Source organism: Colletes latitarsis, chromosome 2 (assembly GCF_051014445.1).
Source record: "Colletes latitarsis isolate SP2378_abdomen chromosome 2, iyColLati1, whole genome shotgun sequence".
Lineage (NCBI taxonomy): Eukaryota > Metazoa > Arthropoda > Insecta > Hymenoptera > Colletidae > Colletes > Colletes latitarsis.
In genome coordinates, this window is record NC_135135.1 from 13,642,964 (window position 1) to 13,666,173 (window position 23,210).

The following is a 23,210-nucleotide window of genomic DNA, read 5'->3' on the forward strand; positions in this document are numbered from 1 at the left end:
TAAAAACAGACCAAAATCACTCCGACGTTCAATATTCCACAATTACGCGGAGTTAATCGATTTTCGCGTCATCGAAATGCCCGTCATTTCCTTTAAAAGCTACTCTGCGGTAAACGATCGAAAACACACAAAAACATTGCGCGACAAAATAAATAATCGAAACGTCGCCCAAAGGCATTAATCGAATATTCCAATAGGTCGTTAAATAACGCTTCGTTCGAATATCAAAGCGGCTCGTATTTAAATTCCCGACGATATATTTTCGCGCATATTTATTTTGATATTTCTCGTTTAATTTCTATCGTATCGACGCGCTCGTCGAACGACAAAATCGCTCCATGTTGTAACGTAAATTGTCGATCGACCGATACGCGGACCGTGTCGCGAAATGATTACTGGATGAATATTCCTAATTATTGGCGAACGTGGGCGATAAGGGATTATTCGCGCGTGTTAATAGGAACGCGTCACGCGAATCGAAAACCGTCGGTATGTGTAAAAACGCGGTCTCGTTCGCGTGAAATTCGAAACGGACGATCGATCCCAACCGAACAAGGGCCCTCGAACCAATGCATTTAGTCGCGCAATACGATCAACGGTGCAACTATTCGCTGCAGAAAATTCTCGCGCCCCGACCACCGGCTTCTACAGATTTTATCGATTTCCCCGGCGTTCATTTGTTTTTAAATAAATACACGTTTCCCGCGACACGCAACCGCCGGTCGAAATAAAAGAACGCCGAAATAGTACGACTAATAAAATCTGTACGCTTCATCGATACGAATTGCCAGCAATTCATGAAGCTGCGCGCCCGCTAGACGGTGGAATATACGAAACGCGGAAGGAACCAACGAAATATTGGCGAACGTTTCGAAACACGCGAATAAACGTTTATTCGCCGAGCAAAGTACGAGAAATATTCCGCGCAATCTTCCGTCGCTGTACACGGGACGCCACTTAGGCCAGATCGCTTTCACGGAAGTCCTATCAATTTCATTCTCCAACGATTATCGTAAAACCAAACGGTTACCATTGAAATAAAAGAACGCGAAATCGTATCGAGGATTTGGTAATGTAATAAAGAAAAATTTTTAAAACTCCACTAAATCTTTACACACTTCTGGGAGAAATTGAATGAAAAATATGAAACTGGCAAGGGTGGAAAAATATTGTTACCTGCTGGTTGAAGTGAAACAATTGCAAATTGATATATACAATAGATTCTTTCCATTTTGTGTTAGAATGCATAAATAATTTATTATTATCCAAAGCAATTTTGGTTCAATTTTATCGGAACTACCAATGCAATTCACAGAATATTTGGCCGTACCGAAAAGCCGCAATGTCTCTCATTTCCCTCGCACTCTCGTAATCAAATAATTCCCCGGAAACTACGCTACTCATCGGGTTCTTTCTCTTTCTTGAAACGAGCAGAGTCGAGCGTAACGCCCACGCCTAGTGGCAAGCTCTACGACGCATTCGTTTCTGACTTCTCTCCTCCAACGTGGCGGTTTCACGCCGTCCTTCCTGCCTGTTCTCTAACTAACTGCACCGCCAGTATGCTAATCGGCCATAATTAAAACCGCAACGAACGTCTGACGGTCCGTGTTATTTTCGAAAATTATTCCGACTCCGTGGAAAGACTGTCGGGGTGAAATTATCTGGAATTTCGTTACGGTGAGTTTCTGTTAATTTAAAACCGCGCGATGACCCGATTCACCTAAGTCTAATAAATAGTTGGAGTCGAATCTGTGCTAAAATGCGCACCGCTGCACGAAAGTGGCGAGCCTGCGATATTTTTCAAGATAATGCTTTTTCTCTCGAGTAAAGGCGCCGACCGAAGTTTGGAAAAACATTTGTCCACTTCTATTGAAATCTTTATTTAGAGAATTTAATTTTAACTACGCCGTTTAGTAAATTTTATACAAGGTGTTAGGCTACCCCTGGGAAAAATTTTAATGGGAGATTCTAGAGGCCAAAATAAGACGAAAATCAAGAACATCAATTTCTTGGTTGAGGCTTCGTTAAAAAGTTATTAAAAAATGACATTAAAAAATTTCAAATCATTTTGAAAAAATTATGTTTGATTGCAGGGGTTAATTATAAGCATTTTTTGTGAATAGACATACCTTCGAAATCCTACGCACTTCTGAGAAAAAAATTTGGATAGGTGTTCAAATTTTTCGACGAAAAAAAAAATTTCAAATCGTTCTACAAAAATTATTTTTAGTTGCTAGGGTCAATTACAATAATTTTTTATGAATAGACATACCCCCGAAATCCCACGCAGTTTCGAGAAAAAAATTCCTTACCGAAAATGTCTGACCATACATTGACATGTTTCCCTGAAATTTTTCGACGAAAAAAAAAATTTCAAATCGATCTGAAAAAATTATTTTCGGTTACGGGGGTCAAATATAATCATTTTGTATGAATAGGCATACCCCCGAAATCCTGCGCATTTTCGAGAAAAAAATTCAGTACGGGCGGAACTTTAAACGTTAATAACTTCTTAATAAAGCCTCCATTAACAAATTAGTATTCTTGATTTTCGTCTTATTTTGGCCTCTAGAATCCCTCATTAAACTTTTTCCCAGGGATGGCCGAATACCTGAAGTTTGAAACATTAATTTTATTCTGTTTTTGTGTATAGACAAGGGAAATGTTCTAAATAAAAACACGGAATCGTGCACTGCGTCGTTACTTGTAATTTACAAAAAAGAAAATGCTTTAAAAAATCAGTGAACAATTATTTCGTCAAAATGTAGAAACGGAGTCTTGAACAATTGCCGCGTAATAATATTATCGCGAGACGGACAGTACGAGCGCATAAAACAAGTCAGCTCTACATTTCATTAGACTGCCACGATAACGAAATTAACGAGCGACTACGACGTAAATTACTGCCGCTATACTCACGTAAATGAACGAAACTATACTTCGCCTCGTTACGTATTGCCTGCTATCCACTATTCCAATTTCGATATTAATGGATTTATTCGACGTCGAATGTGTTTTTTATGCCGTGTTAACAACGTTCTAACAATGCCCGATACGTTCTCGTTAAAATCACGTTTCTACGGATCGTAATTTTTGGTCGAATCGAAGGGCGAACGATTCCTCGCGAAGAAGCACGTCGAAACCGTAAAATGAATTGTTTTCGTTCGGCACCTTGTTTTCGAGAAAAACCGAACTTCAAAAATAAAACGCGTCTCTAGTGAAGCACGTGCCCCGGAAATTTTCAAACTCGATTTCCTCGAAAGCGAAGCTCGAGAAAACATCGTTTCACCTTTTCGATCTAGTTTCTCACAAAGAATCGTTCTCCCTTCTGATTTCACCGCGAATTGCCACAAATGAAGAAACAAATAATGAAATTTTAACGAGTAACGAGAATAATTAAGAAAAAAGAGAAAGTAATAACGAACGCAGGATTGATCGAGGGGCTTCGTGGAAAAGTAGCGCAAGTGCAATTTTTTCACAAAAACGCAGTATTTTTGAAGATACAATTTCCAATATTCTCGTGTCGGTGGTGAATATAACAGGAAAGTCGTCAGCGAACGAAGTAACTGCAAACACTCGAGGAATCTGATTGCATTCTCAAGAATTTCACGAACGAAGACATATGTATATCGTTGATTTAATTTGTCGTTATACATCTGCCAGTGACATAGATAAACTGCAATCGAGCCATTCATCGTCCTGTGGGTGTAAAACCACGCGATTGTTGCGATCAACTGTTTCGTATATCATCAACTACGTCTAAATGAAACAGTTTATTTTTTTATCTGATCCAATTAATCATAAACAATTCCACGATGAATACTAAATTACATGAATATGAATTTTCCAACGGATCTACTAACATTACGTCAAGATACGAAAGTGAATTATAACTCCTGGTTAAATATTTGCATAAACAATCAAAATTATATCTCTGTAAATGAATGGCCTTTCAGCTTTTGGATCATCTTCAGCGGAGGTTCCATTCCTAAATCTATACCGGGTGTTCGGCCACCCCTGGGAAAAATTTTAATGGGCAATTCTAGAGGCCAAAATAAGACGAAAATCAAGAATACCAATTTGTCGATGAAGGCTTCGTTACACAGTTATTAACGTTTAAAGTTCCGACCGTACCGAATTTTTTTCTCGAAAATGCGCAAGATTTCGGGGGTATGTCTATTGCCCAAAAATAATTGTAATTAACTCCCGCAACCGAAAATAATTTTTTCAGAACGATTTGAAATTTTTTTTTTCACCGAAAAATTTAGGCATCTACCCCCTGTCGATTTTTCTTAAAAATTCCTTTTTTATTTTTAGTAATTTTGTTTGACACCCTACAGAAAAATTGTCTAATACTTTTTTGTAGGTACCCATGAGCTCTACTTCAGAAAAAAGTTTCATTGAAATATATTCACAATTGTAGGAGTTATGGCTGTTTGAAAATTGGACCATTTTTATAGGATTTTTCTTATTTTGCGGGGTCAAGGACCAACTTTTCGAACATTTTTACGATTTGTACATATTCTCCGTCAAAATACGCGTAGTTTGCTTTTTTAAACATTAAAATCGTCCAATCCGTTCAGAAGTTATGACGTTTTAAAGATTCACATGAAAATTCGGGCAGACATTTCTGGCCAGAAATTATATTTTCGGTAAGGAATTTTTTTCTCAAAACTGAGTAGGATTTCGGGAGTATGTATAATGACCAAAAATGCTTGCAATTGACCTCTGCAACCGAAAATAATTTTTCCAAAACGATTTGAAATTTTTTTTTTCCGTCGAAAAATTTCACACCTTCTCGAATTTTTTTCTAGAAAGTGAGTAGGATTTCGAGGGTATGTCTATTCACCAAAAATGCTTGTAATTGAACCCCGCAATCGAAAATAATTTTTCCAGAACGATTTGAAATTTTTGAATTTAATTGTTAATAACTTTTTAACGAAGTCTCCATCAACAAATTGGTATTCTTGATTTTCGTCTTATTTTAGCCTCTAGAATCCTCTATTAAAATTTTTCCCAGGGGTGGCCGAGCACCCTGTATAGTTTCAGATGCATATTTCTTCAGATTAAAATAAAACTGTACGCGTGTTCTCTGCTCACGAGATTCAATTTTGAAAATCGACGACAAAAATCAAATTGTATAGAACCAACAATTATAGGTAGACAATTGAACACAATATGCTCCCAACGTACTATGCAATCAAAGTCCCAGAACTTTTTCAACATTATATTTTGAATTGTCATTTCAAACGTATAGAATGACCGACAGAATGTCCAATTATTAATATTTTACTTTGAAGAAATTTGTACATATGAATGTCAGTGAATGCGTGTTGGAACAAACAAAAACGACCTAAAAATAGCGATACTGTAAACAACCCCCTTAAGAGACCGAAAGTAGAGCGATGGATAGCCGAACGATACAATGGATATAACCCAGACGGGACAATTTGCAATTCACGTATGCGACAGAAGTTGAAAATTACAAATTCCTCTGTCCAGCAAACGCCCACCGGAGAATTCATTTTCCCCCCACCCCCTCCAGCGATGCGTTTGGCAATGCAAAACTTCAATCGTCCAGAGACTCGTTCAACCCCGCCAAGTAATTTGATTCGTTCCCATCAAATCGAAAGCACCGCGTCCGTTGTCGTGGATACAATGTAAAAAAAAAAGAACCGTCATCGAAGCCACGAACCGAATACCACCGGTCAAGTGCCATGACTGAATGGACGAACGTGATTGTACCGTTACCGTGACGCCAAATTTTATTGCGACCCATTAAATAGTCGTCATCCCTGGCACGTTAAATCGCGTGCACGTAGTCGGTTTCGCGACATTTCGCGTCTGTGCGGAAAAGATCGGCAAAAGGGCGACCGAGAAAGATGGGGAAACGAGCGCACACCTAATTAGCTTCTTCTCGAAACACGTGGCTACATAACAACCGACCTTGCATGGCCCGCATTACCGTCACGCCAGCTGCAGGACGGATGCAGTTTCGTATGCATGCGAGATTCTTTGAAATAGATGATAACTTTGCAGCACTTTCTGGCATCAACGTGTATGTTAATTGCGTCGATATGGCCCGGATCACTTGGCAGGCTGCTCCAAGAGGGAAATTTGTTTAATATTCGCGCGTTTATGCGTCGTTCGAATGCCTTTGGCCCGATTCGAAAGGAACGATTCATGCCTTTCCTACTTTCACAACGTTGTGTGTAACGTAATTCGATTACATTTAGAGGAAGTGCGCTTGGAATATCAATTAGTTCGAGACAAATAACAAAACAAAAGTATCTGAAACTTTTGTCTAATCGAAAAGTGACGCAGTGTAACGATTTCGTTACGGCGCAGGTAATTTGGAATATTCCTTCGCTTTGTAAAATTAAAAAAAAAACAAGTAATAAAATCATTCTTTCTCGCGATCTCATCGAGTACAAAAACGAGGTTTCGCTGTACCTAAACGAGTGATGTGTAATCGAAATGCAATGCAATTAAATTGTGTAATTTGAGTACAATGTAATTGGGAACGGGCTGCCCTCGGTTTCGTGGCCTCCGCTACATGTTCGTCGGCCATATTTCACATTTCGTCTTCCTCCGCGGCGGTTCCCGGTAATAACGCGAAATTAGCGTTTACGTATACAGGTAAATTGAATTTCCACACGATCCGTGCACGACGGAGGCCACGTTCCGACCGGACCGTGCAAAAACAATGGAGAGGTGGGTAGGAACGTGTGCTCGTAACGAAGGCCAAGGTGTGCTCCAACATCGTCGACGCGACTCGTAATTTATCGCGACTCGTCACGTGCTTCGCCACCACGGAACAATGGACAGGTGTACGGGCAACGAGCGCCATTGACCCAGATATTGGTTAAGCATTGACTTATGCACGCTCTCTGACTCCTTGGCTTCGCGAGCTCGACCAGGAAGAATACATTTTCCACCGCTAAAGCACGGGACTGTTCCGCAACTCCCATTTTTCGCGCCACGCTACCACGCTGATAACAATGGCCCACGAGATTGCTTTTCAAGGCTTGATTTATATGGGTGTCAAGCCGGTGCCTCAACCGTTCAACTTCGCGGGGAAAACGCATCTTGACGGTGCGTTTTCGCGTGTCACATTTTCCAACGAGACGAGACGGCGAACAACGAACGTCCAAAACTTCCTGGACCGTGTAGATTAATAACAGAAAATATTTGAAATGATACTCGTCTTGTTCCTCGGAAACTAATCACGGACAAAGTTTCTTGAACTATCGAGTTAGACAAGGATTGATCGATACGCTGAAATAATTTAAAAACTTTTAAAATGTTATAACTTACGACTCTTGAACTTACGATTAAGCGTTCTAGAAAACGAATTTTGTTTCAAATTGGTACCGTAGTTAATTCCGGAAAAAACAATTATTTAAGAAGAAATTAAAATTTGTTTCCAATTAAATAAACAATTTACACACCAGTCGTATAATCGATAGGAATTGCTGAAACTTCTTTGGGCGTATAGAGTCAAAGCAGATTCGAAATAAACATGAAAGGCAGCATAAATAATAATTGTTGTTATGTCCATCGGATAGAGGATGAAGCGCCCTTTGAAATGAGTGTTTGTTCAAATTGGCAGCGTAATTAATTTCGGAGACACAATGATTTTTGTTTCAAGCCAATCACGTGGCTAGTTCCGGAGATACAAGGGTTTGAAGTGTTTACTTCGCGAGGTCAATGAACTTTCACTACGGCCTTGGTAAGGTCTGACGCGTTAAAAATCACTCAAAGAGGAAGAATAAAACATAACTAGCTTCGGAACTGTATGCATGTAAACTTGTATTCTTAATACGAATTAGTGAACGACTTAATAAGGGGAGAGACATAATAAAATTTTTTTAAAATTACGTCTTTGGACGACGATACCTCCAAAACGGAAAATCGAATTGACACGAAACTGTGTTTATATCCTTTTCAAGATATTACAAAACTGCCTCGAATTATACGGTCGAAATTATAGAATTTCGTCTTAAAAAAAAAGATGGAGTTTTTAAATATACCGATGCATAAAAATGAATGAAATTACACTCGGTTTGAGAGACTATAGCTTCACCGTGTACAGTCGACGGATAACCCAGCAGCGAATTATAATTTTCTGGCCGCTCGGACAGTTAGTTGTACGCGACGCAATTTCTCGCGGGAAATAAAAAAGAGAGAAGCTTCGTCCCTTTCCGAATGCACTTTCAGGGCGATGCATTAACACGTAATGATACCATGGCTACGCGGACTGAAGTTCAGAAACGAATAACTTCCATTTGCGTGTTTCGCGGCTGCGAGGTGTTGCTAGTCCCGGAGGCAGAGGGAACGAAAAAGATAAAAGCCATTAAACGCGAAGCAGAAGGACAAGGCTGTAAACGACCAGATGCGACGTAAGAAACTTTAATACGCGCCCACGGATACACGGTTTCCACGACTCACGAATCGTCGTCCCTAATTCTCCACGTGCTACGAGGGCTGCTTTCAGCCGCGATGTGTTTCGCTGAAATTAAATTGACGTCACCGCGTTCGTTAAAAGTGCAACCGTCCACCGGTTAGGTTGTCGAATACGTTACCGCGCGTCCGTACAATTTTCGTAATTAACGCTACGCCTCGTTTGGACGCAAAGACGAAACTGGTTCTTGGCCAAAGGCGTCGTTAACGCACTCACTTTTAAACTTACAACGCGTTTCGAAATTGTTTAACAATGATTCAAAATAACAAGTACATAAATTATCGAAGATTTTTATCCCTGACAAACTATTGTTTGGATAAATGGAGATATTAGGCAAGAAGCCATTTAACCAATACTATATTCCACATATGAGAAATCGAATGAACCATCGATGAGAAAAATATTATAGTTTTGTTTAAAAAAAATTATTTCAGAAAAATGGTAATTTTATTTTATAACATGGCTATTGTATTATCTCGGATGTACTTTAATCTCAAAAATTCGAAAGAACTTCTTACTCGATCTAATGCCACAAGCACTTTCGTGATTAAATAAGAAATCCGCGAGCACGCCGACCGGGTCGCTTTGATTTACAGCGTTTTTTCAAACGAACTCACGGTTCGAAATTAATTTCTCGATGGAAACAGGTGCACCCGACGTCTGGAAACAGATATTAACCGGTATCTACTCTAAAGTGTAATTTATTTCCGTGATATGGATCATCGACGCGCGGCGATCCGTCGAGAGATCAAGATCAGAAGCGTGTAATAACTAACCGACGCAAACGGAACGACGCGATAGAAAAATTTTGCATAAACGAAAATCGATAACGCGTCTGCGTCGTTCGATGGGGCGCGAATTAAAATACTTAAATACTTACGGCCCGGTATTTATAATTTTAAATCAGCGCAATGCTTGGATCTTTTATTAAATTAATATCTTAGTTGAAATATAATATACTTCACTGTTTCGATTGGTATCGTTCGAAAGATTGATTACACCTCTTTGCTTCGTTTTGCATCGTGTTCATCGAAATGGGAGCAGCTCGTTTAAAAATTCGCTCGATATAGCCGTAATAAAAAGCGATAAAAAAATGGAAAAGACAATTTCGAAAGAGATCTAACGGAAAGTGTTCGTCTCGTTGCAGGCGTTCGAGGAACTGGAAGATCTGTTGGGGAAGTACAACATATGTATCGCTGTAAAGGAGAGACTGGTGAAAGATTCTGGGGTGGCGAAGGAAACGGCATACGATCACATCGTTTTGAAGCTTTTAACAAAACCGAGAGCACGAGGTGAGTGTATTTATAAAAAGAAAATGCTTTACGAACTAGTACTCGCAGTTTGGATTTTTCCGGTGTGGATGAAAAATCGACTTGTTATTAATTGCATTTTCTCGAACTTTGAAATTACGTTAAGAACCTTAAAATCTTAAAATTACATCTTCGCAACTTTATAGCGATATTCGAAGGTTTAAAAAAGTTATAGACTTTTGAAGAGAACCTTATATAGGTCAAAGAAAACGATTTAAAACTTTAAAGTCGTTTTCCACGGAACGACTTTTCTTGGCCTGCTGTTGATAAAATCTGGAAAAGTAATGAAATTGGTTTGGTTTGAAATTTTACATGCACATTACACGTTTGGTGCAGTATCGATTACTATTTCCGTTCTATTAAGCTAAATTATTCTAATTTCAAGGCAAAATTCGTACGTTTTTCATCCAAAGATCGTTCGTTTTTTACTTTTTCATTTTATTAAATAATTCTGTATTAAGCAGAAAACGTCAAATATTGTTTTCTGGTACGAGCAATTACTAGCATAGTCACTTATTTTTTTTAATTAGACTACCACTTCACTCGAACATCTTTTAATTTTGTTGTATAAGTTTAAAATTTAATACCTCGCGGTACTAAATTTTATTTTTACAGATAATAGATAATTCATTTCAAACGCACACGATTTTGAGACTTATTTTAGCGTCCAACAAACCAGAACCCTGCCTCAAGCTATGGCTATTGGAAAGATAACATTTTATAAGATATTTTGTATTTTATGTTAGAAATTTATTTCATTCCAGCTGGTGTTCAAATGTTCCGCCATGAAAGTTTGAGCGTTTTATCACTCTCTTCATTAAATTTTTTATTACATTTTTATATTGTACGACAGTTGATCTCGCGCAGTTAATCTTAATTTTAATTTTCGTGTTATCGACTGGACAGAAAAGAATCGTACGAATTCGAGTCGAGCGACCGTGGTGGTCAAACTAGAAAAAGATTTTTAGAAAAATATACTAGAAATAGCTCTAACAATCATAAGCAGCGTGTGTCTGACAGCTGGGGGTCAAAAGGTGTATTTAAAAAATGAAATAATGTTCTCCAAAGGATGTTCCATTGGGCATAGTTGCGCGAAATTGGAGATGACACTGATTTATTGGAAGTCTCAAGCCTGATTTAATAGACTGTTGTCACAAACGTGTATAAAAACGTAGAACGCATATTAAAACTGTCTTTACGCGCCGATGGATAAATCGTTTCAAGAACCCTCGAAAGACGTTTCGGTGATGGGACATTTTTCAACGAAATAATAACTTTGAAAAAAAAAATTTCGGGGTGGTCGAAATTTCAGCATGCTATCGTTGAACTGATATTAAAACACTTGACCTAAACGTTGTCAATATTTGGACTATCGTCAAAAAAAAGTACAATAATCCTGGGGTTATTTTAAAGGCTGAAACCACGATTTTCACATCACTGTATCGAATTTTTTGGAAGATTCTTTTACACTAAGAAGTGTGTGAAAAGGTGAGGAGTCTCTCTAAAAATTATTTTAAATTCTAACATGTTCCAAGAGTTTGAAAAATTTGAATTCGAATGAATTTCAAGATTAAAGCCTCCTCTTTGGGTAATTTAAAAATTCTCTGTTTATTGAAAAATCCTGATACGTGTATATTTACTTCCTCGGTATTTCTGAATGATTTTCCATCGAGAGAATTCTTCAGCAAGGTTTAGTGAACAGAATGGTTGGAATAAAAGATCCCAACCTAGCTGCCATAATTTTTGTCCCGTCGTTAAACACATATGGCGTCGTACGTTGTCAGGAAAACAACCCCTTTTCTAAATACGAGCAACGGCCATTTCTTTGGTACGGTTGCCTTTAATTTATCAAGTTGCGAACAGTATATTTTGGTATCCGTAGTAAAAGTTTCTAATAAAGTATCAAAGTAAAGCGAATCCCTTTTCAAATATCGGGGAACGTATGTACATTTTCATTCGATCGCAGAGGAATGAAAAACCATGTAGAGAAAGGAAAAAACTGTGTGTCGTCCGAATAAACATTAACAGAATACCTGGAAATTTCGAGTAATCTCACACGCGTGCAATAAAAAAACTTACGTCAAAGTCCCTTTTATATTTTTTTGTCAATTCTCTGTGCGTCTCGTTTTCGAGGCACACAGAGTATGTTTCACAGTTTTCGAACAGGACGTTTATCGCGAAAAAGAACGACCATCGACGAGGATGGTCGCCATTCGAGGATCCCTAACTCCAAAGCCTTTTACCGAATCTTTAGCAATTGATTCCCATTCAACGAAATACAAATAACTCCTACAGTCACTCGAAAGCTAAACCAGTCAATTTACAATTCTCCTACCCTTAAAATAATTTTCTTCTTTTCACTATTTTGTATGTATTCCCAGCAGAGCTCATATATAGAATAGAAATATTAGAAAAGAGATATGTCGTTTGAGGCTACCAACTATTATAATATGTAGAATCAACTAGACATATGATTGGTAATATTATAAAGTATTGTTAATACAAATATTCGTTTCTTCGAGTTGCAAGAAAGTCTATGCTCCCATACATAGCACTCAACCAGAGAAAGAGTTATCGACACGGCTGGAAAATATCAGCTATTTAGTTTCCTTTGGGAAAACAGACCAACCGTACTGCGTTCAATGGCGATTGACGTATCGTAAACCTACACGCAACGAAAAGGGGACTCTAATTTATAGACCACTTTCCTCAAAGCCAAGGGACTTGTGCAACGTCCCTGCAGTGCCTGCATGCAAAATAAACGCACCAAACGTTGCACAAATTAGAAACACCGTCCTAAATTTGCAATAGAAGCTTTGTAGTCTCGCTTGCTTCGATCAAATAAATTACACGAATTAAAAAATAAACAAAACAAACTTGGCTTAAAAGGAACACGTATCGGGAACAAAATCGACCAGCTAAAAGTTGCAATTACATATTGAATAGATGAAACATTCGACAAGACAAATTAATCGTAAGAAATGCAAACTATTGTTTAACATTTCATGAGTAATCGTACATTTCATGAGTAATAAGAGAGTAATCTTTCACGAATACTTCAACCTTAATTAAAGTTCGACTATTAACTATCTCTTAACTTGGGGGCTATTACATCGAAATGTACTTTTTATGGAGGCTAATCCAGACTCCGGATCATAGAATCCATCGTTATCGATCTAAAACGGATTATAGTCCGTGGCTTTATTGGTAGTCTGAAGCTGATTCTTAACGTCTGAAGTTGTTCCCGTTGTTCCCAACGGGATTCTAGATTACACGAGACTTCATCAAGGACCGGTCCATCGTATAAAATGAACCATAAGGTCGAAGAGCCGGGCAGAGCACATAATGGCGAAACTTTCCCATGGTGCATGTTTGCATAAATGTGGCCATTGTACTACAGAATCTTCGAGGTTTTTTAACAGAATTTCCATTTCCGTTTCTCGAAAACATAATTACAAAACCCTCTGAAACTAGCAAAACTCTACAGTAACGTTATTAACTGACAAAATACAAAATAAAATAAATTTGATCCAACTTGTATTCCCTTTTCTAGTTCTTATATATTTCAAAACATAAGAAAACCCACATTTTTGCTAAACAAATAAAACGAACGATATATTGCCAGAGTCGATCGTTCAGGTGACAGTAATTTAATTTAGTTTCGAGTAACAAAAAGATTTCAGGGATGTCCTATTATTTTGTCATGGAATGTACCTAACGTCTTACGCTTCCTGTTGCCCGAGTACGTACATAACGACCGTGCTTCTTCAATGTAAAGACCTCCAGACAATGCGTCTGTTTCGCCCGAGTCAACATTGCGCGTCCCATTCAACTCGCCGGCGCAACGAGGAATAAAAACTATTCACAGCCCAGAAAGGAAAAAGAGCGTGAAAAATGTTTGAAAGGTCTTGCAACTTTAAACCGTGCTGTCCTGAACCTCCGATACCATTCGCGTTCAAGGTAATTAATTAAGACGCTGCGGTTCATCCGCTTCGCAGAAAAAAAGACGAGCAACGGGCCAAATTAAACGCCCGCCATCTTTATAAACTTGTCTGTCCGTTCCTTTCGGACTTTCGAGAGGCAACGAACTTTTTCATCGTTTCGACCTCTTGAACTCCTGACCTGAAATCTATTAGGTCGCCAACGAAATTTTGAGTAAGTGACAATGAAAAGAAGAAAATCGAGAGCTAATTGTAATTTAATGTCTCGAGAAACTTTGTTCGAGATTAGATCCTCAGAAACAAGATAGAAGAAAGAATTATAGTTTGAGTAAAGTTTTTGATACAAATTGTTACTATCTGATCTTTCGTGGAGATCATCTAGCGCTAAGCAACGTGCAAGTACGAGAACGCGTTGCAAATTACCTGTGTCGAAACGATGGGAAATTTGCATACCCCTGATAGAAGATTCGTTTATAGACAATGTTCTAATAAAAGTTGCGAACGACCCATAAACTCGTAGAGTTCGAGTGAAAGTTTTAATGGTGTAACTAATTGTTTCGTTGGTCATATTGTTTCGCCAGGATGCATCATATACGGCTCGGATCAAGAAGTTGCCGGAGTTATGAGAGCAGTTAGACGTTGCAATGCTACCGGTGCGTTTTCGTGGATCGGCAGCGACGGATGGAGTGCCAGGGGATTGGTTAGCAATGGTAACGAGGCGGAAGTCGAGGGTACTCTATCGGTTCAACCTCAAGCCAATCCCGTCAATGGTTTCAAAGAGTACTTCCTGAATCTGACCGTCGAGAACAACCGAAGGAATCCATGGTTTGTTGGTAAGCGAATGACTGAAACACGAGAGCTTCATTAAACTTTAGACAGTTCCAACTTCTGAAACCGCAGCTATATGGCGGGGGGCCAACGGAATTCAATAGCCACATGATCGAAAGAACTAGCCTCTGTGTTCTCTAGCATAATGGAAACGTGAAAATGTGAAAACGATTAAAAAAAAAAAACTACCACGGATTTAGAGATCAAAGTCTACGCTTCGTAACGACTAAAGCTTTATATAAGATCTTTTCTCGTTTTATTTCACTTTGAATGAGGAGACTTTTAATCTTCAAGGAATAATAGTGAAAAATAGGTTGCAAGTTTACTTTATCGTGTATTTTATGTTATGGAAGTGATTTGGAAGTTGAACACGTATCGAAATAAAATACAAATGTAATTGATCGTAAATGGTTTTTAGAATTTTGGGAAGATCACTTCCAGTGTCGATATCCAAACGCGTCGGAGACCCCGCACAATCGTCGATACACGAAACCATGCACGACGAAAGAGCGACTGACATCGCAGAACACGGCGTTCGAAGATCAACTGCAGTTCGTTTCAGACGCAGTCATGGCTTTCGCGTATGCCTTCCGGTAAAATAGAATTTATATAACATGTTTAGTAAAAATTCGCGAAAAGTACTTCGTCTGTGATTGAATAAAAATAGAAAACGTCTCGAATATTCCTCGATAAGCATATTTTCTGTTGTTTCTGTTCTTAGAAACATGCACAGAGACGTGTGCCACGAGAAACCTGGACTCTGCGATAGCATGAAACCGACCAAGGGAACGGAACTTCTGAAAGCTCTCCGGGCTGTGGAGTTCGAAGGTGAAGTTGAAGAATATTTCGTTAAAACTGAAACTGAACTAATAGCTTCAAAAAAGAAAATTTTCCTAACAATACTTCTGTCCAAACGAACAATGTTCCATTTAAATATACAGAACGTTACCTCTAAAACGATGGATGACTTTTCACCTCTTTGCAATCGTCTGACAAAAAATAGTTTAGAACAAAAATCGAACGATACGGGGTGTACGATAGATACCACTAAACAAAATTTCGAAAACAGTTAAGAAAGGGCGAGAATTCTTGAAAATGGACCCTTCGATCAGCGATAAATAATAAAAAATTCGTTAATGTTGAAGGTTTAAGCGGAGACAAATTCAAGTTCGACTCGAACGGAGACGGACCCGCCAGATATAATATTATCCATTTCAAACAAACCGAGCCCGGCAAGTACAAGTGGGTCCGCGTGGGTAAATACCTCGAGGGCGAGCTACGGCTGAACATGTCCGGTGAGTCCACGTTTTTCTTCCCCGCACAAAATTGAACGCCGCCTCTATTTGCTACCTACTCGAATATTCCTTGCAGAAATCCAATTTAAAAATCGTCAGCGGCCTGAAAGCGTCTGCTCCCTGCCCTGCGAAGTCGGCCAGGCAAAGAAGTACGTGGAAGGCGAGAGATGCTGTTGGCACTGCTTCAACTGTACCCAATATCAGGTCCGTGGTTGCGCATACGAGTCGTCTCGAACGATTTTTCACCGGCCAACGACGAACTTACCAGTGAAAAATCGTTCTTCGTTGCGACAAACGTGTTTACGCCGCAACGTTCCGGTGTAATTTCACGGGTACCGCATAAACCCCAACTTCCCGCGAACCAACTTTTGTATTCACAACGAAAGTTTACGATCCGATGAACAATCTGCGAACCGGGGACAAGGCTTCGCTTCTAGAGGGACGATTAATATTTTGTCGACCCTTACGAAATATCGGAGCTCGAGAACAAGTATTATCCATTTTTAGAATCCGTTTGACGTAGGTTTTTATGCATTGTATTGCATTTAATAATGGTTTCTCTCTTTTGACTACAATCCACCCCTTTCCATGGTTTCATATCCTCGTTTATCGAATTGCAAACGAAGTATATCAAAGCTTTGTACATCGGCAGTTTCTAGTCGCATTTTCCAACGAATTTGATCCGGCAATGTCAAAAGGGATTAGAAAACACGATCCCATTGCCCTTTGGACTGCAAATCTAAATTCTAGAATTTGATTCGTAGACGTTGAAAAAAAAATTAGAAAACTCGATTATCGACTTCTACTGTTAGAACCTGTTTATGTCTCAACAAACTCTATATTTATTAAAATATATTATAAACTATATCCTCGTATTTTCTGTATACATTTTCCAATTTCTATTTTACTTTGGCTTGCGGGAGAAACGCGATGAAACGCGAGGATTGGTTCGCAAGGCCTGGTTTACAGCTTCTTTGTACTCCTTGGTTCCTATAATTTGAGCTCGACTTTGAGAAAGAAAGATTCTTGGAAGAATAAATTAATCAAACAAGCAAGATTCCCCGCCTGAGAATAAAATAGAAAATGAATATCGTCTTTTTGGACCGAGATTCACCAACGACGACCAATCAGCGCGTTCTGCCTTTCCCCAGCGAGGCTCTCTAACAATTACTTCTTTGTCTTTCTTTTTATCTTGCGCATCTTGAAAATATTTCGTCGAAAGCACAAACGCGGAAAATATCTCCGGCGCTATACGCTTTTTCGAGCTTCTGAAACGAACTACCCCTTTTGCATCATTCTCTTTTGTAATAACTGCTGGAACGAACAAAAGGGTGACAAATTTAGCGAACTTTATATACAATTTCGATATCTGTTAAATAGATACGGCATCCCAAGGACGAGACACAATGCATTTCCTGTCGACAAGGTACCGTGCCAGACGAGACGCATTCTACTTGCCGGGACATCCCTGAGGAATTCCTGCGACCCGAAAGCGGGTGGGCAATAGGGGCAATGTCTTTCTCCGCCACAGGGATGCTGGTAAATATTTCTATTCGAGAGAACAACGCTACTATAACGGAAACATTCTAATTGAAAGAAAGGAGGAATTTCTTTCTCAGCAAGTTTCAACCCTTGGAATTTCTACCGAATACTACTTCTGCCTGTTTAAACTCACAATCAGTTCAAAGTTGATGATCATTTATTATATAAAATTCATGTCATACAAAATTTTAAATATACCTACTACAGTACTAAATATAATTTAAATTGAAATTAAAATTGCAATAAATCTCTAGCCTAATTTTTTTAGAACAAATTTGAAAATACAGTAGAGACTTGACAGTATCAAAATCTACGTTCCTTTATCAGTATTTTAACACTAAACCTACCGACACTTCGTGTATACCCATTCCTGTCATGATCGGTCACATGACCAGCCTTTCTTTTTCTTTTTTACGAGACAACGTACTTCTAATTTTTACATTATACGCATAGAAAGTTGTTTTAAAGTTTATTTACAAACCCAGACTACATATTTTTCTCGGAAAACAAACAATAAGAATAAAAGTGAATATTGAAAAAATTCATTGTAAGTACCTATACTACAAGAAAAGTCGTGAAATTAAATGACGCTAAAATAACATTGTATGTTAGAAATTCTAAACTTCTTTTACTTCTGTCCATTACTGGGCATATACAATTTTTATTTGTTGTTCGCGAATAAAATTACACCACCACTGTAACTGGGAGGATTAACGCGAGAAATTTGTTAAACATTCGCAGATAACGTTTTTCGTCTGCGGCGTATTCCTAAAGCACAACGATACGCCGGTGGTCCGAGCATCCGGTCGTGAACTATCCTACGTTCTACTCTCGGGGATTCTACTCTGTTATCTCGTTACGTTTGCCCTCGTGCTGAGACCGACGGACATCGTTTGCGGTATCCAAAGGTAAGAGGTTAAAAGTATGCAACACAGCGTCGTTCCCCCCATTTTTCTTTGCCCGGAAGTCCTGTACTTGGAAAAATCCAATTTTCCGCGAAACGAGTCGTCCGACGACGAAGATATTAACCGAGAATGCAATACATGATCGATCGAGGCAAAGCTGATGAAGCCTGGAGGCGAAATTCCATCGGGAAGTGAATTACGAGAAATTCGATTACCGGGAATCAGAAGAAGAATATAAAACGGAACGACGAATCTATTAGACGCAAAGTTGCACCTGCTTCCACTCTTAATTCTTTGCGAGCTAGACACGACATATCATTTTTTTACTAGCATTATACATTTGAATATCTTTAAAATTGTCGACAGTACCAAAAAGTATTCGGGGTATCTTGAAACATATTTTACCTACAAATATAAACGTTCCTTACACAGAGTGTTCTGCCACCCCTGTGAAAAATTTTAATGAGAGATTCTAGAGACCAAAATAAGACGATAATCAAGAATATCAGTTTGCTGATTGAGGCTTCGTTAAAAAGTTATTAACAAAATTAAATTAAAAAAATTAAAATCATTCACGGAAAAATTATTTTCGGTTGCGGGGGTCAATTGCAATCATTTTTGGTGAATAGACGTACCCCCGAATTCCTACGCACTTACAAAGAAAAAATTCTTTACTAAAAATACAATGTCTGACTATGAATGATTCCCCCGAAATTCAGCGAAATTGAAAAGTTTCAAATCGTTCTAAAAAAATTATTTTTAATTGCAGGGGTCAATTACAATCATTTTTGGTCAATACACATACCCCCGAAATCCTACGCACTTTCGAGAAAAAAATTCCTTACCGAAAATCTAATGTGAGGCCAGAAATGTTTGCCCGAATTTTCATGCGAATCTTTAAAACGTCATAACTTCTGAACGGATTGAACGATTTTAATGTTTAAAAAAGCAAACTACGCGTATTTTGATGGAGAATATGTACAAATCGCAAAAATATTCGAAAAGTTGGTTCTTGACCCCGCAAAATAAGAAAAACCCCATAAAAATGGTCCAATTTTCAAACAGCCATAACTCCTATAATAGTGAATATATTTCAATGAAACTTTTTTCTAAAGTAGAGCCCATGGGTACCTACAAAAAAGTATTGGACAACTTTTCTATACGGCATCAAACTAAATTACTAAAAATAAAAAATGAATTTTTAAGAAAAATCGACAGGGGGTAGGTGCCTCAATTTTTCGACGAAAAAAAAAAATTTCAAATCATTCTCAAAAAATTATTTTTGACTGTGGGGGTCAATTACAATCATTTTTGGTGAATAGACGTACCCCCGAAATCCTAACCATTTTCGAGAAAAAAATTCCTTACCGAAAATATCTGACCATACATGGCATTTTTCCCTGAAATTTCAAAAATTTTTTGAAATCGTTTTGGAAAAATTATTTTCGATTGCGGGGGTCAATTACAATCATTTTTGGTGAATACACATACCCCCGAAATTCTACGCACTTTCGAGAAAAAAAATTCTTTACCGAAAATATACTGTGTGACCGGAAATGTTTCTATAACTTTTTAACAAAGCCTCAATCAACAAATTGATATTCTTGATTTTCGTCTTATTTTGGCCTCTAGAATCTCCCATTAAAATTTTTCCTAGGGGTGGCCGAACACCCTTTATATGAAAAGGTAGAAATGGAACGTGCAAATCTGAAATATTTTTGATTACAGGATTGGGACAATTTTTAGCGCAAATAAAATGAAAAGAATTGTAGCTTTCGCAGGGATTATTAAAGAAATTATTTACTGTTCTATCGTGCAATGAATTTTTTCCACGCGGATCTTTATTTTGGAAATAATCGAGTTCGAAAATTTGTGAATCGCGTTTTGAAAAATATAACACACGGAACTCACCGTATTTGCATGTATGAAAAGTGACGATGGCATGGTTGAATGCTGCAACAGGTTTTCATAGACACAAGAAAACATTGCGGTGCACGCACGCTTCATAAATTTTCGAACTCAATTTTTTCGACAACGAAGCCCGCTGCTGGACAATTTTATTTCGCATTTTCAATTTACTTTCTCGCGAAAAACCATCGCTTTTTCATACGGTGCCGCGTACCACGGTCCGTTTTGCATATTTATATAGCGACAAACAAACGTGTAAACACACAACGTTTCGGTATTTATAGTATGATAACATTTAGTTCGTTTTTAAAGATGTTTAAAGTTGAATGTTAGAAAGAAAAGCATACACTCCCGTGTAAATAAATACAATTTAACTGTGTAGCGTGGAAAATGGTATAATAAAGAACAGAACTCGCAAAATCGATCGCTGCTCGCTAGATCCAAGCCACAGAATCGGCTAAACTAATTTAATTCGAGTTTCAACTATTTTAAGAAAGTCACTCTTCGAGGAAAGCTTGAAGCAATGTTTAGATCCGATCGATTTCGCGAGTCGCTGCATTTGGATCGTCTACTAGAGATTTCGCGGTGTTCGACAGATTCGCTGCTGGTTTCTGCTTCACCGTCGTCTACGCTGCCTTATTAACGAAGACAAATCGAATATCGAGGATCTTCAACGCCGGCAAACACGGCGCCAAGAGACCATCTTTCATATCCCCACGATCGCAGCTGATCATCTGTTCTGGCCTGGTGTTCGTGCAAATCTTAATTAATGGAGTTTGGATGATAATCGACCCGGCAGAGGCGATGCATCACTACCCAACGAGGGAAGACAATTTACTTGTTTGCAACAGTTACGTCGACGCCAGTTACATGATCGCGTTCGCCTATCCCATCATGCTGATCGTCGTTTGCACCGTTTACGCGGTCCTCACGAGAAAAATCCCAGAAGCCTTCAACGAGAGCAAACACATCGGTGAGCGTCTTCCATCCATGGTAACCAATTTCTGGGAATTTTCGTGTTTCCGATATTCGCTTTTTCTACAGTCTGTTCCCTTTAACCTTTTTCCCGATACGACGGCTTACCCCCGCTTTATAGCGCGTGTTCGCGGCCAAGTGTACGGAAAATGATATTTCCCGACAGAGGTAAAATTTTATTTACGACGAAAGATGATTCGCTCGAACGATTCGGGAAATTCCCTTTTAGAAACGGTCGAAGTTCAGGGAAATGAAACGGATTGTTAATCCGAATGTAATTCTGAATTCTATTTCGCTGGGTCAAAAGTTCGAACGATCGGTTGGATAATATCGAGCCAGCCGGAGACTGCTTTTGAATCTAATCTGAAAGGTACTAAGCGAACAATTGTGGAACATTATTTAGAATGTCTTGGATGGAGTCGCTGAGGATCAATGACGGAACTTAATAATGGTACTTGACGTTCTCGATTGCAGAAAATTAACCCTTCGTTCCGTAATCTAACGTATTCGCGGATGAGTATCAATAGCTGTTGCGAAATAGGAGATCTGGAAGGGTTCCAAGTCCCAATTAAAATATGGACTTTTGTGGACGCGAACTAGTTGGATCTAGAGTAGAGAGCAATACCAACCACCTATAAAGTCACTCCCTAGACCACCTTATTAGCAGGAGATAACAATTTTCTTGTATACCACTCTTATATTATACTCGTTATTTAAATTTTCCCAACTCTGTATGAGATTTCCATTTCCTATTCTTGTATATTTCTAAATGACTTCCATTATTTCTTAATTACCACTCTAAGTGAAATCTGCCCAACTGTAAATAAGATTTCTATCCTAAGCATCCCCGAAAATGGTAACAGAGATACGAAAAATATTTGAACTGCGTAGAATCAGAAAGGGTAAAACATCTTTTGATCTCGAAATTAACCCATAACGAGTGTGATATTTCCCATTTAGGTTTCACAATGTACACCACGTGTGTGATATGGTTGGCCTTCGTGCCGTTATATTTCGGCACAGGCAATAACGTCGCTCTAAGAATCACTTCGATGTCGGTGACCATAAGTCTTTCCGCATCTGTGACTATAGCCTGTCTCTTCAGTCCAAAGGTAATTTCACTGGAACAAAGCTTGTAAGAAATTAATATTTGTTAACTCTCTTTCCGTATCTTCGACAGCTATATATCATTTTGATCCGACCCGAGAGGAACGTGCGTCAAAGCATGATGCCAGCCAAATACAACACCACGAAAAGCTCGGCAGTAACGGGGACGAATGCCTCGAGCATGATCGCGCCTATAACACTAACTGCGGCTACGTGTGATCAAAATAAAACTGTTAAAAAACACATTATCAGCACCATGGACTGTTCGACGCAAAGCGAATGTAAGTAACTCTCAACTATCTCCGCTAAACACCTATTTACAAAAAAAAACCAAAGGATTAAAAAAATAAACTGAATATCAAATTCTAAAAAATTAATCAAACAACAGAAATAATAATACGTGCGCAGCTTTATAATACTATTTATTTTATTTGCTTTATTTCTCTCAAATTTTGTTTATTTCAAATCTACGAGATAATCGAATCGTTCCTTAAGAAGAATATTTATTCTTGCGGTGTAAGAAATTACTAATTTATATTTCATTTCTAAGGAAACGCGCGAATACTTTTCTGCACGGCTCGATTATACTTAATTTAACTTGTTTCGAGTCTCCCTTTTTACGCGGCTGTTAACTGAGATTTTTAATTAAACGTCTCAACAGAAGTGGACGATTTTACGTTCCTGATATACGTAGAAACGCCGCGAGCAAACATCTGCATCGAACAGTTTCCCGCTGAAGCTGATGTAGAATAGTAATTCTACATAAAAGACGGTGTACTTTATATACAAGGTACACTTAAATCGAAGCACAAAAAAAAGAACTATTCAGAACCAATTTTTTCTTTCAAGATTTTCAATTCGTCGAAATGTTTTTTAACAAAATAGAGAGCAACCCTATGCGAAAAAGTAAATCGAAAACGAGGAATAAATTTTTT

The 23,210-nt window shown here is 38.4% G+C and overlaps 1 protein-coding gene across 3 annotated transcripts in view; it reads left to right on the plus strand.

The window, feature by feature from the left end:
• The window catches only part of Glurb (metabotropic glutamate receptor B), a 357,471-nt gene that overhangs the window by 331,778 nt on the left and 2,483 nt on the right, over positions 1–23,210 (plus strand). For all 3 annotated transcript variants that reach the window (XM_076783796.1, XM_076783795.1, XM_076783797.1), the window contains 11 exons: positions 9,612–9,756; positions 14,297–14,548; positions 14,962–15,136; positions 15,265–15,371; positions 15,689–15,838; positions 15,915–16,042; positions 17,219–17,377; positions 18,122–18,288; positions 20,790–21,166; positions 22,129–22,280; positions 22,349–22,556. In XM_076783796.1, the coding sequence (XP_076639911.1) occupies positions 9,612–9,756; positions 14,297–14,548; positions 14,962–15,136; positions 15,265–15,371; positions 15,689–15,838; positions 15,915–16,042; positions 17,219–17,377; positions 18,122–18,288; positions 20,790–21,166; positions 22,129–22,280; positions 22,349–22,556 (2,020 nt within the window). The remainder of the gene's footprint in view (positions 1–9,611; positions 9,757–14,296; positions 14,549–14,961; positions 15,137–15,264; positions 15,372–15,688; positions 15,839–15,914; positions 16,043–17,218; positions 17,378–18,121; positions 18,289–20,789; positions 21,167–22,128; positions 22,281–22,348; positions 22,557–23,210) is intronic.